Source organism: Mus pahari, chromosome 14 (genome assembly GCF_900095145.1).
Source record: "Mus pahari chromosome 14, PAHARI_EIJ_v1.1, whole genome shotgun sequence".
NCBI lineage: Eukaryota > Metazoa > Chordata > Mammalia > Rodentia > Muridae > Mus > Mus pahari.
This window is the reverse complement of record NC_034603.1, coordinates 37,588,880-37,600,129: the sequence shown is the minus strand read 5'-3', so window position 1 is coordinate 37,600,129 and position 11,250 is coordinate 37,588,880. Positions and strand designations below refer to the sequence as shown.

The 11,250-nt window shown below is 45.1% G+C and overlaps 1 protein-coding gene across 1 annotated transcript in view; it reads left to right on the top strand.

The window, feature by feature from the left end:
* Polr2a (RNA polymerase II subunit A) overlaps nucleotides 1-11,250 on the top strand; it is a 26,067-nt gene that overhangs the window by 6,116 nt on the left and 8,701 nt on the right. Inside the window, exons 2-19 of the mRNA XM_021214062.2 lie at nucleotides 2,969-3,101; nucleotides 3,356-3,492; nucleotides 3,590-3,763; nucleotides 3,889-4,170; nucleotides 4,462-4,623; nucleotides 4,748-4,968; nucleotides 5,186-5,318; nucleotides 6,037-6,161; nucleotides 6,271-6,481; nucleotides 6,816-7,025; nucleotides 7,105-7,273; nucleotides 7,411-7,505; nucleotides 7,640-7,843; nucleotides 8,414-8,636; nucleotides 8,766-8,949; nucleotides 9,310-9,481; nucleotides 9,748-9,853; nucleotides 10,311-10,516. Of these exons, the coding sequence (XP_021069721.1) occupies nucleotides 2,969-3,101; nucleotides 3,356-3,492; nucleotides 3,590-3,763; nucleotides 3,889-4,170; nucleotides 4,462-4,623; nucleotides 4,748-4,968; nucleotides 5,186-5,318; nucleotides 6,037-6,161; nucleotides 6,271-6,481; nucleotides 6,816-7,025; nucleotides 7,105-7,273; nucleotides 7,411-7,505; nucleotides 7,640-7,843; nucleotides 8,414-8,636; nucleotides 8,766-8,949; nucleotides 9,310-9,481; nucleotides 9,748-9,853; nucleotides 10,311-10,516 (3,147 nt within the window). The remainder of the gene's footprint in view (nucleotides 1-2,968; nucleotides 3,102-3,355; nucleotides 3,493-3,589; nucleotides 3,764-3,888; nucleotides 4,171-4,461; nucleotides 4,624-4,747; nucleotides 4,969-5,185; nucleotides 5,319-6,036; nucleotides 6,162-6,270; nucleotides 6,482-6,815; nucleotides 7,026-7,104; nucleotides 7,274-7,410; nucleotides 7,506-7,639; nucleotides 7,844-8,413; nucleotides 8,637-8,765; nucleotides 8,950-9,309; nucleotides 9,482-9,747; nucleotides 9,854-10,310; nucleotides 10,517-11,250) is intronic.

Here is an 11,250-nt window from a genome sequence, read left to right as displayed (position 1 = left end):
AAAGAAAAAAATGCTGTTATATGAAATGATTCGAGTTGGGGTGCGGAGCTAGGAAAGTTAGTATTGTGGTGTCTGTGTCTGTCTGGGGGCAGGAGAGACCTGGCATTAAACTTACACACGTGCTAAACACCACCAAACTATGTCCTCAGTCATTCATGTACTCTTTGAAGTGGGTAGTTACACTAATGAATGAGATTATCTTTGTCTTAAAGTTAATTACAATCTAATAAGGGTCTGATTTCCTACAGTCCTCCAGTATATTTAACCATTTGCTGGTGTGTATACTAGCCACTGAGAGAGAGAGAGAGAGAGAGAGAGTGTGTGTGTGTGTGTGTGTGTGTGTGTGTACACGTATCATGTTCTGTGCCTCAAGGATTATAGTCAAGTGGGAATAACATACAGTTAAAGTTTAACAAATAGTTAAAGTTGTGCTTATCAGAACTTTCCTAGTATGGGTAAGACTAGAGACTGGAGATAAGGCTAACAGGGTGAGGTAAGACTTCTGCATCTGGCACTTCTTGACTGCAGACACTGAGTGACCAGCCACTTCACACTCTTGCCACTGTGCCTTTGCTTCCATGATTGATGGACAGTATTCCCTCAAAGCTAAAAAGAAATAAAAATAAAAAGAGGAATTGGAAAGGACATCTGAGCTGAGTCTTAGAAATGAATGAGTTTACTCAGACTGTGTATAACAGGGTAAGACTGAAGGAATTTTGAGATAACTTGCTGTAGTAGAAGTATATAAGGTAAGAGAATAAAGCTGTAAAGTGAGTTGTTGAAGATCAAGGATATAGGACCAGGACCTCATGTGGCAGATAAAAGAGAATGAAGAATTAATGAGCTTTGTAGAGCAGGCCGTTTTGTTTTGTTTTGTTTTGTTTTTTAATTGTTATTTGTGTATTTTCCTGTGACCTGGGGTAACACACAAAAGGACAGCTAACCTCTGACACACACAACACACACACCAAGAATGTCCTGGGGTGGGCCTAATAATTTAGCCCCACCCAAGGCCTGTCTCCTGAGTCATACCATCTTGATTGAATTTATCTATTTGTGTGGTGTTGAGGCTGGTATTGTTTTGTTTAGGCACAACTAGCCCTAAGCTCTAACTGACACAGAACTCAAAAAGTTCTGCCTGCCTCTGCCTCCTGAGTGCTGGAACTAATGGTGTGTGCCACCACATGCAACCAGTTTTGGGTTTTTAGAACCCTTTTCAACTTGTTTGAGATCATAGGTTACATAGGGAGTCCAAAGCCAGCCTGTCTTAAAGAATGAGGACTGGAGAGGTGACTCAGAGGTTAATTAAGAGCACTAACTGTTCTTCCAGAGGTCCTGAGTTCAATTGAGCTGTATACCTCTAGAAGCTAGTGGAGCAAAGCCTGACTAATTTGAAAGTCTACCTTTCATTGTATGAGAAGATACTCAAGATTGCCTTGACCATCTTAATGTGCTTGAGGCCCTGGGTTTGACCCAGGTCTACATCCTCCTCCCCTATATACTCAAATGAACAGAAAGTAGAACCTTATCTTCTGAGCTCCTCTAGTTCTCATCACTGATTCTACCCATTGAGTCCTGGCTCCATCTTTCTTGGGACTTCAGCTATTCATTTTTGATCTGCCAACCTGTGTCCTTTCCTTACTTACAATAAAGTTTCACCTGGATATGAAAGTGCTCCATAGCCGGGTGTGGTGTCGCACGCCTTTAATCCCAGCACTTGGGAGGCAGAGGCAGGTGGATTTCTGAGTTCGAGGCCAGCTGGTCTACTACAAAGTGAGTTCCAGAACAGCCAGGACTATACAGAGAAAACCCTGTCTCGAAAAACCAAAAGAAGAAGAAGAAAAAAAGAAAGTGCTCCAGCAGTTTAGGTCCTAAGAAGAAGGAATAAATGGCAAAGATAGGGTTAAGAGAGGAGACTAAGTCTCCAAGTGCCTGTTCCCTCTCAGGAGCTGAAGTTAAGAGATGGTAGATAAGTCTTGACAGCACACTTTAGCTCTCAGACACATTGCAGGTACAGAGAGATTCTCCAGGGACTCCGATAGTCATTGGCCTGATTTCAGCTTGGGAGAAGAAAAAAATAGTATTTTGGTTTTGACTCCGCATTCAACCTCTTTCCATCTCTTTTTATGTTAAATCTTACTGATGTCATATTGACATAGAATTTTTTAATTTTTTTTTTAAGATTTATTTATTTATTATATGTAATTACACTGTAGCTGTCTGCAGACACCAGAAGAGGGTATTAGATCTCTTTACATATGGTTCTGAGCCACCATGTGATTGCTGGGATTTGAACTCAGGACTTCTGGAAGAGCAGTCAGTGCTCTGAGCCATTGCTCCAGACTGTGACATAGAATTTAACTCAGAGGGATATTTGGAATTCCAGTACTGGCTAGAGGCTAGGTGGTGTTTGTGTAACCCTAGCTTTTGAAAGAAAGAAGCTGGAGAGTTTTGAGTTTGAGGCCAGCATAAGCCACATAGCAAGACTTGTCTCAAAATACTAAAAGCAGGTATAGAGCCAAGGCTCATATTCTGTTTGAATACATGCCAACTCGCCCTCTACCCCTCATGCATACACAGTGGCTGACTGAAACATACTTGGGATGTGTTACTTAAGTTTAGTATTCTAGAGTTTTAACTATGCTAACATTCCCATTTCCTACCTTAGGTTAAACAAGTGGTTTGGAATTTTTTTTTTTTTTTTTTTTTTAGGATTTATTTATACGAGTACACTATATCTGTCTTTAGACACACAGAAGAGGGTATCGGATCCCGTTAGAGATGGTTGTGAGCCACCATGTGGTTGCTGGGATTTGAACTCAGGACCTCTGGAAGAGCAAATATTGCTTTTAACCACTGAGGCATTTCTCCAGTCTTATTTGGAATTTTCTTAGGCCTTATTACAGAACTCTTCAGCTCTGCACACTAGGAATCCTACTTAGTTGGTACTGGCTTTTCTTTTCTGCAGAAGCGGATGTCCGTGACAGAGGGTGGTATCAAATACCCAGAGACAACCGAGGGAGGTCGCCCCAAACTTGGGGGACTAATGGATCCACGGCAGGGGGTGATTGAGCGGACTGGCCGCTGCCAAACATGTGCAGGTAAGTGCTGGGATTAGAGGAATTCCTAAGGATGGATACCTAAACTAGTCTCTTAGCCTAGTGGTGGTGGTTTATGCCTTTGATCCTAGCACTTGGAAGCAAAGGGAGGCGAATATCTGAGTTCTAAGCCAGCCTAGTTGCAGACAGAGTTCCAAGATACTAGAACTAACTACACAGAAACCCTGCCTCAGAAACGAAGAGCCTTTAGAGTCAGTGGGAACTTTGAAGAAAGTGTTTGGTATGTCTTTCCATAGGAAACATGACCGAGTGTCCTGGCCACTTTGGCCACATCGAACTGGCCAAGCCTGTGTTTCATGTGGGCTTCCTGGTGAAGACAATGAAAGTTCTGCGCTGTGTCTGCTTCTTCTGCTCCAAACTGCTTGTAGATTCTGTGAGCAGGGCATTGGTCCCTAGTCTGGGAGGGTGGTTGCTAGCTGGGGCAGGGCCAGGGAACAGCTCCAATTGACCCTGCTCTGTTTTTCCCCCAGAATAACCCGAAGATTAAGGACATCCTGGCCAAATCTAAGGGGCAGCCAAAGAAACGGCTTACGCATGTCTATGACCTTTGCAAGGGCAAAAACATCTGTGAAGGTGGAGAGGAGATGGACAACAAGTTTGGTGTGGAGCAGCCTGAGGGTGATGAGGATCTGACCAAAGAGAAGGTGACAGGGACTTGTGGGAAAGTGGCTGTAGAAAATTTGGTGAAATCACACACAGCTGTGGAATATATTTTGTAGTGTGGCAGGAATGGCCCTGTGCTAGGTTCTAATGGTTCTCTTCCTGGAAGGGCCATGGCGGCTGTGGGCGGTATCAACCCCGGATCCGGCGCTCTGGCCTAGAGTTGTATGCTGAATGGAAGCATGTTAATGAGGACTCTCAGGAGAAAAAGATCTTGCTGAGTCCAGAACGAGTGCATGAAATCTTCAAACGCATCTCAGATGAGGAGTGTTTTGTGCTGGGCATGGAGCCTCGATATGCCCGGCCTGAGTGGATGATTGTCACAGTGTTGCCTGTGCCTCCTCTCTCTGTGCGACCTGCTGTGGTGATGCAGGGTTCTGCTCGAAACCAGGTAAGCTGCTCTGAGAATCTTCGCTGGGTATCTGGGGAAGGAGCATGTGATTAGAGGATGCTTTCTTTTAAATACACTTAGGTGTAGCATGTGTAAAGGGCCAGGTGGACTGATAGGAGTTTGAAGATATTTTGCTACTTGATAGTTATGTAACCTTTAAAGATACCCTACACATTTCCCAGGGTTTCCCAGGGTAGGGTGAAGGGAGTTTGACTGTGTCCTTGGCACATGTGTGCTGAGCACACTCGTCAGTGCTGGCCTGACCGTGACGCTACTGACTCTTTACTTCAGGATGATCTGACTCACAAACTGGCTGACATTGTGAAGATAAACAATCAGCTGCGGCGGAACGAGCAGAATGGTGCAGCTGCCCATGTCATAGCAGAAGATGTAAAACTTCTCCAGTTCCATGTGGCCACCATGGTGGACAATGAACTGCCTGGCTTACCCCGTGTACGTCTGCACACTCCTGCCCTTATGGATTGGAGCCAGAGTGGGGGCCAGCATGAGGCAGCAGAACTCTGGAGGAGAGCCCAGTGCTGACTACCTGAGTGCCCCTTCCTGTGTTTTCTTATAGGCCATGCAGAAGTCTGGCCGTCCCCTCAAGTCCCTGAAGCAACGGTTGAAGGGCAAAGAAGGACGGGTTCGAGGGAATCTAATGGGCAAGCGAGTGGACTTCTCAGCCCGCACTGTCATCACCCCTGACCCTAACCTATCCATTGACCAAGTGGGTGTGCCCCGATCCATTGCTGCCAACATGACCTTTGCAGAGATTGTCACACCCTTCAACATTGACAGGTGTGCTTTAGTCCATAAACCTTGTCCATAGTGGCCAAGGTAGGGGGTGGAGCACTTGTTCTCAGATGCGTGCCTTCCTCTTCTGGAAGAGACACTTGGAATGAAGCAGGAAGACCCTGAAGTTTGAGTTTGGCATCCACTTGGGGTTTGAGATAAAGGTGGGAATGCATGGTTTTTGGAGAGTATTTTGCTTATTTCATACTTTGTTCCTTCCTAGACTTCAGGAATTAGTACGCAGGGGAAACAGCCAGTATCCAGGAGCCAAGTACATCATCCGCGACAATGGCGATCGAATTGACTTGCGTTTCCATCCTAAGCCCAGTGACCTTCATCTGCAGACTGGCTATAAGGCATGTAATAGGCCATGGCCATTCTTAGTCACCAGAGCTGGAAGCCTCCTGTAGAATGGGGGCTGGTTATTTTAGGACTGTGGCAGTCAGAGTGTTGTGGGGGTTTTTTCTGAGACAGGTTTTCATCCTATACCCCAGGCTAACCTAAAAATAGTGGACTTCAAATACGTGGGGTTTGGTTTGGTTTGGTTTGGTTTTTGTTGTTGTTGTTGTTTTGAGACAGGGTTTCTCTGCGTAGCCCTGGCTGTCCTGGAACTCACTCTGTAGACCAGACTGGCCTCGAACTCAGAAATCCACCTGCCTCTGCCTCCCAAGGGCTGGGATTAAAGGCGTGCACCACCACGCCTGGCCATGCATGTCCCTCTTGCCTTAGTTCCCTAGTGTACACCACTATTGCCATGGGTGCCTTCTGTTTTAAAGGGTTCTGCTTAACCAGTTGTGCTGCCAGCCTCTGATGTCAAAGTGAGGCTGCATAAGCCTGTGTCAGCATGTGTGTGGCAGGGGAGAGAGCTTCATGGATGTTTGTGATTGCTACATTTTATTATTAGTAGTAATCTGATGTTGGACTGGGGCCGTGCAAAGGGGATGTTTGAAGGTGAAATAACAGTGAAAAAGCATCGCAATATCATCTCCAGTCACAAAAGACTGGGTCCACTGTCATTTCATTCTTATAGTGTGCCTTCTTCACTCAACCCTTCTCTCTACTTCACCTCTCTAGGTGGAACGGCACATGTGTGATGGGGACATTGTTATCTTCAATCGTCAGCCAACTTTGCACAAAATGTCCATGATGGGGCATCGGGTCCGAATCCTCCCCTGGTCTACTTTTCGGTTGAATCTTAGGTTAGTTCTCTACCTGAGGGAATCAGACTGAGATGGGAACAGGCCAGGCAATTCCATTATGTCACTGAAGAAGTAGTCCCAACTCTTGACTTTCTCTGTTTGGCTACAGTGTGACAACTCCATACAATGCAGACTTTGATGGAGATGAGATGAATTTGCACCTGCCACAGTCTCTGGAGACTCGGGCAGAGATCCAAGAGTTAGCCATGGTGCCTCGAATGATTGTCACCCCCCAAAGCAATCGACCTGTCATGGGTATTGTGCAAGACACACTCACGGCAGTACGCAAATTCACTAAGAGAGATGTCTTCCTGGAGCGGGTATGTGATCCGAATGGAAACTGGTTTTGGGTGGGCAAAAGGGTCTAAGTATGAAAGAGCCAGGGAAAGAGAGCTACAGTGTTTTTTCTTTAATTTTATGTATTATCTATCACTTCTATATTTTTTATTTTCTAATTATTAAAAGAAAAATAAGATCTTACTATTATAATATTCTGTATTTAACTAAAAATTTGAAAGATGACACTTCTAACGTATTCTTCCAAAATCTGGCTTACTTTGTTAGGCAGGGCTACCTTCCAGATATTCCTAAGATGGTGAACTCAGTCAGCTCTTCCTCCCCATTTATATTCTTTTCTTGCTGTTTACCTCTCAGGGTGAAGTCATGAACCTCTTAATGTTTCTGTCCACGTGGGACGGGAAGGTCCCACAGCCAGCTATCCTCAAGCCCCGGCCCCTATGGACAGGCAAGCAGATCTTCTCCCTCATCATACCTGGTCACATCAATTGTATCCGTACCCACAGCACCCATCCTGATGACGAAGATAGCGGCCCTTACAAGCACATCTCTCCTGGGGACACCAAAGTAAGGCTTTGCTTCTGAGTATATACAAGATTTGAACATGGGAATGAGAACAAAAATCTAAATGAGTGTTTGTCCACAGGTTGTAGTGGAGAATGGGGAGCTTATCATGGGCATCCTTTGTAAGAAGTCCCTGGGCACCTCAGCAGGCTCGCTGGTCCATATCTCCTACCTAGAGATGGGGCATGACATCACCCGCCTCTTCTACTCCAACATTCAGACTGTCATTAACAACTGGCTTCTCATTGAGGGTCAGTATAGCCAGCTTCCAAATCATACCTGAATCTTCTTTACCTTACTATTTATCCTTTACTTGTTCACACTGTCCTCCTAGATTGCCTAGGAGTCAAAATGATTGTTGTTAATGTATTTTTTTGTTTCTCCCTAGGTCATACCATTGGTATTGGGGACTCAATTGCAGATTCCAAGACTTACCAGGACATTCAGAACACTATTAAGAAAGCTAAACAAGATGTAATAGAGGTGAGGGAAGGCTGGGCAGAGAACAGCTTCTTAGGGATTTGAACTTAAAACTCTGCAAGAGCAAAATAGATATAAGGGTTTAGAGAGAAAGGGGAATAGTGACTCCAATATGTTAATGAAAACTCTGTCTCCAGGTCATTGAGAAGGCTCATAACAATGAGCTAGAACCCACCCCAGGAAACACATTGCGTCAGACATTTGAGAATCAAGTGAATCGTATTCTCAATGATGCTCGAGACAAAACTGGCTCCTCTGCACAGAAATCCCTCTCTGAATATAACAACTTCAAGTCTATGGTGGTATCTGGAGCCAAGGGTTCCAAGATCAACATCTCCCAGGCAAGATGCTTCATTTTTCCAGATATGTGGCCTACACTAGAGTTTGTAAGGAGGATGTTGTATACATGTTTTGGTGTGAGGGAAGATGGAAAAAAATAGTAGGGAATTCTCACCACCACCAACCACCACCACTGCTGCAGTGTCGTGGCTTGAAACAAGATTCACTCACATGTAAACGAACTATTTTTAAAAAAACAAAAACAAAACATGGTTTTGTTGTGTAGCCCAGGTTGAGTGTGAACTTAGTATCTTTCTTTTTTTTTTTTTTTTTAGATTTTTATTTATTATTATATCTAAGTACACTGTAGCTGTCTTCAGATACACCAGAAGAGGGTGTCAGATCTCATTACAGATGGTTGTGAGCCACCATGTGGTTGCTGGGATTTGAACTCAGGACCTCTGGAAGAACAGTTAGTGCTCTTAATTAACCTCTGAGTCATCTCTCCAGCCCACTTAGTATCTTTCTGCCTCCTCTTTCCAACTTCAGGTTTTAGGCATACACTATTTCTGTCATAAATTCATACTTTTAATGCAAGGGGAAATCATGCAGTCTTTCCCCCCCACCCCCAGGTCATTGCTGTTGTCGGGCAGCAGAATGTAGAGGGCAAGCGGATCCCATTTGGATTTAAGCATCGGACCCTTCCTCACTTTATCAAGGATGATTATGGTCCTGAGAGCCGAGGCTTTGTAGAAAATTCATACTTGGCTGGTCTCACACCCACTGAGTTCTTCTTCCATGCCATGGGAGGACGAGAAGGTCTCATTGACACAGCTGTTAAGACTGCTGAGACTGGTGAGGCCTTTTCTGAGCTTTTGTGGAGATGGGAATGGGGATTCTCTATCTAAAGGTGAATTTTGGTCTCTGCATTTTGAGCTTTGTCATGCTCTTGCCTCGGGTCTTTCAATTAATTCCCTTTCCCAGGGTATATTCAGCGAAGGCTGATAAAGTCCATGGAGTCAGTGATGGTGAAATACGATGCAACTGTGAGGAACTCCATCAACCAGGTGGTACAGCTGCGCTATGGAGAGGACGGCCTGGCAGGGGAGAGCGTCGAGTTCCAGAATCTGGCTACACTTAAACCTTCTAATAAAGCTTTTGAGAAGAAGTAAGAAAGCAGGAAAACAAATGACTTGCACCCCTGGGACTTAGTGCCTTGCCTAAGTTACAAGACTCCCTTTAGAAGGTGACCTAATACAGTTTGCAGCAGACATGACTTTTAGCACCAACATTTCTCCACCTATTTGAAATAGATGCTGCATGGGAAGAGAGTGGATATAGAGGCAGATTTGAAATCTATCCCTATGGTGGTAAAAAAGAACATAGAGGAACAGATAGGTACAAGCCTAGGTCCCATTAGCTGTCTCTGTTCCTAGTGGTCTGTTTCCATTTGGAAACCTCACAGTATGCCTTAGGGGAGTGAAAACACAGAGCCCATTTGTTCTGATTTCACCCCCTTGTCCCCTAGGTTCCGTTTTGATTATACCAATGAGAGGGCCCTGCGGCGCACTCTTCAGGAGGATCTGGTAAAGGATGTGCTGAGCAATGCCCACATACAGAATGAGCTGGAACGGGAATTTGAACGGATGCGTGAAGATCGGGAGGTGCTCAGGGTCATCTTCCCAACTGGTGACAGCAAGGTGCATAGAAATGTGAAATGCACCGGGTGTGGTGGCACACGCCTTTAATCCCAGCACTCGGGAGGCAGAGGCAGGCAGATTTCTGAGTTCGAGGCTGGCCTGGTCTACAGAGTGTGTTCCAGGACAGCCAGGACTGCACAGAGAAACCTTGTCTCGGGGTGGGGGTGGGGGGGGAGAAATGTGAAATGCTGGACTCTAGTCTAAGGGTCCTTCTGTTAAACTGTCATCCTATTGGATAATCCTCTCATTAATTCCTGCTCCCTCAGGTGGTCCTCCCTTGTAACCTTTTGCGGATGATCTGGAATGCTCAGAAAATCTTCCACATCAACCCTCGCCTTCCCTCTGACCTGCATCCCATCAAAGTGGTAGAGGGTAAGCAAGTAAAAAAAGGAAAACCTAGGTATAATGGAAGAGACCTGGGTATAATGGAGGAGACCTAGGTATAATGGAGGAGAAAGGTTACTGTAGATCAAGGGAGAGTATAGCCAAAAGCAGATACATCTAGGTAAGTCCGGTGGTCATGACCCTGAACCGTGTAAGGAGAAGGGAGAGAGGGGAGTCAAGTTCAGCAGTCACAAGGCTAACAGTACCAAAGGAGTGTGGTACCCAAAATGTCAGGGTTACATAGGAAAGAGCCAGCCATACCTTGTAACAGGTATGGACTGAGGGATGCTGGGAGAACCTAGAGACCAGGTTTGCTTTGATATGTTGAGTCAAGCAACTCAGCTTTTGTAAGTAGTGCCTGCTTTGTTGTGTCAGGACTTGACTGGAGGATTAGACTCTGCTATGGCTTGGTCTAACCATCTCTTTGCCTCTCCATGGGCCCCAGGAGTCAAAGAATTGAGCAAGAAGTTGGTAATCGTGAATGGAGATGACCCACTAAGTCGGCAGGCACAGGAGAATGCCACATTGCTCTTCAACATCCACCTAAGGTCCACACTCTGCTCTCGCCGCATGGCTGAGGAGTTTCGGCTGAGTGGAGAGGCCTTTGACTGGCTGCTTGGGGAGATAGAGTCCAAGTTCAACCAAGCCATTGTGAGTGTTGCACTTCTCCTTAGCCTTGATTTTTACTCTTTTGTTTATTGGCATCTTGGGTTACTAAGAATAGCCCATTTCTCTCCATATCTCTTGGTATCTTAACTAGGCACTTCAGGCTTTTGTCCCAGGTTTGAGACTTAACTACAAGAAGTACCTGCTTTGCTGTCTCCAAACTAGACCCAGGACAAGGCTACTATGTATAGCAGTGGCATTGTATCCTAGCAACATTAAAAATGAGGGATTGCCTGTCCTATGTGAAACAAACATGTTCATACAAAGTGATCATAGTGCAGTGCTTATCGAGGAAGTATGAATTGGAGTCTTCTACTTTCCGAGAAGTCTACTGTATGTATGTCTAAGTCAAGTAAAAGTAGGAAATAAAAGAGGTAGAAATGAGATTGTAACTAGGCGGTGGTGGTGCATGCCTTCCATCCCAGCACTTGGGAGGCAGAGGTGGGAGGATTTTTGAGTTCCAGGACAGCCAGGGCTACACAGAGAAACCCTGTCTCAAAAAAACACATTAAATAAAACCTCTAAAAAATTTTAAATAAGAAAATATAATTTTGCCAGGCGTGGTGTCATGCCTTTAATCCCAGCACTCGGTAGGCAGAGGCAGGAGGATTTCTGAGTTCCAGGCCAGCCTGGTCTACAAAGTGAGTTCCAGGACAGCCAGGGCTATACAGAGAAACCCTGTCTCGAAAAATCGAAAGAAAGAAAGAAAGAAAGAAAGA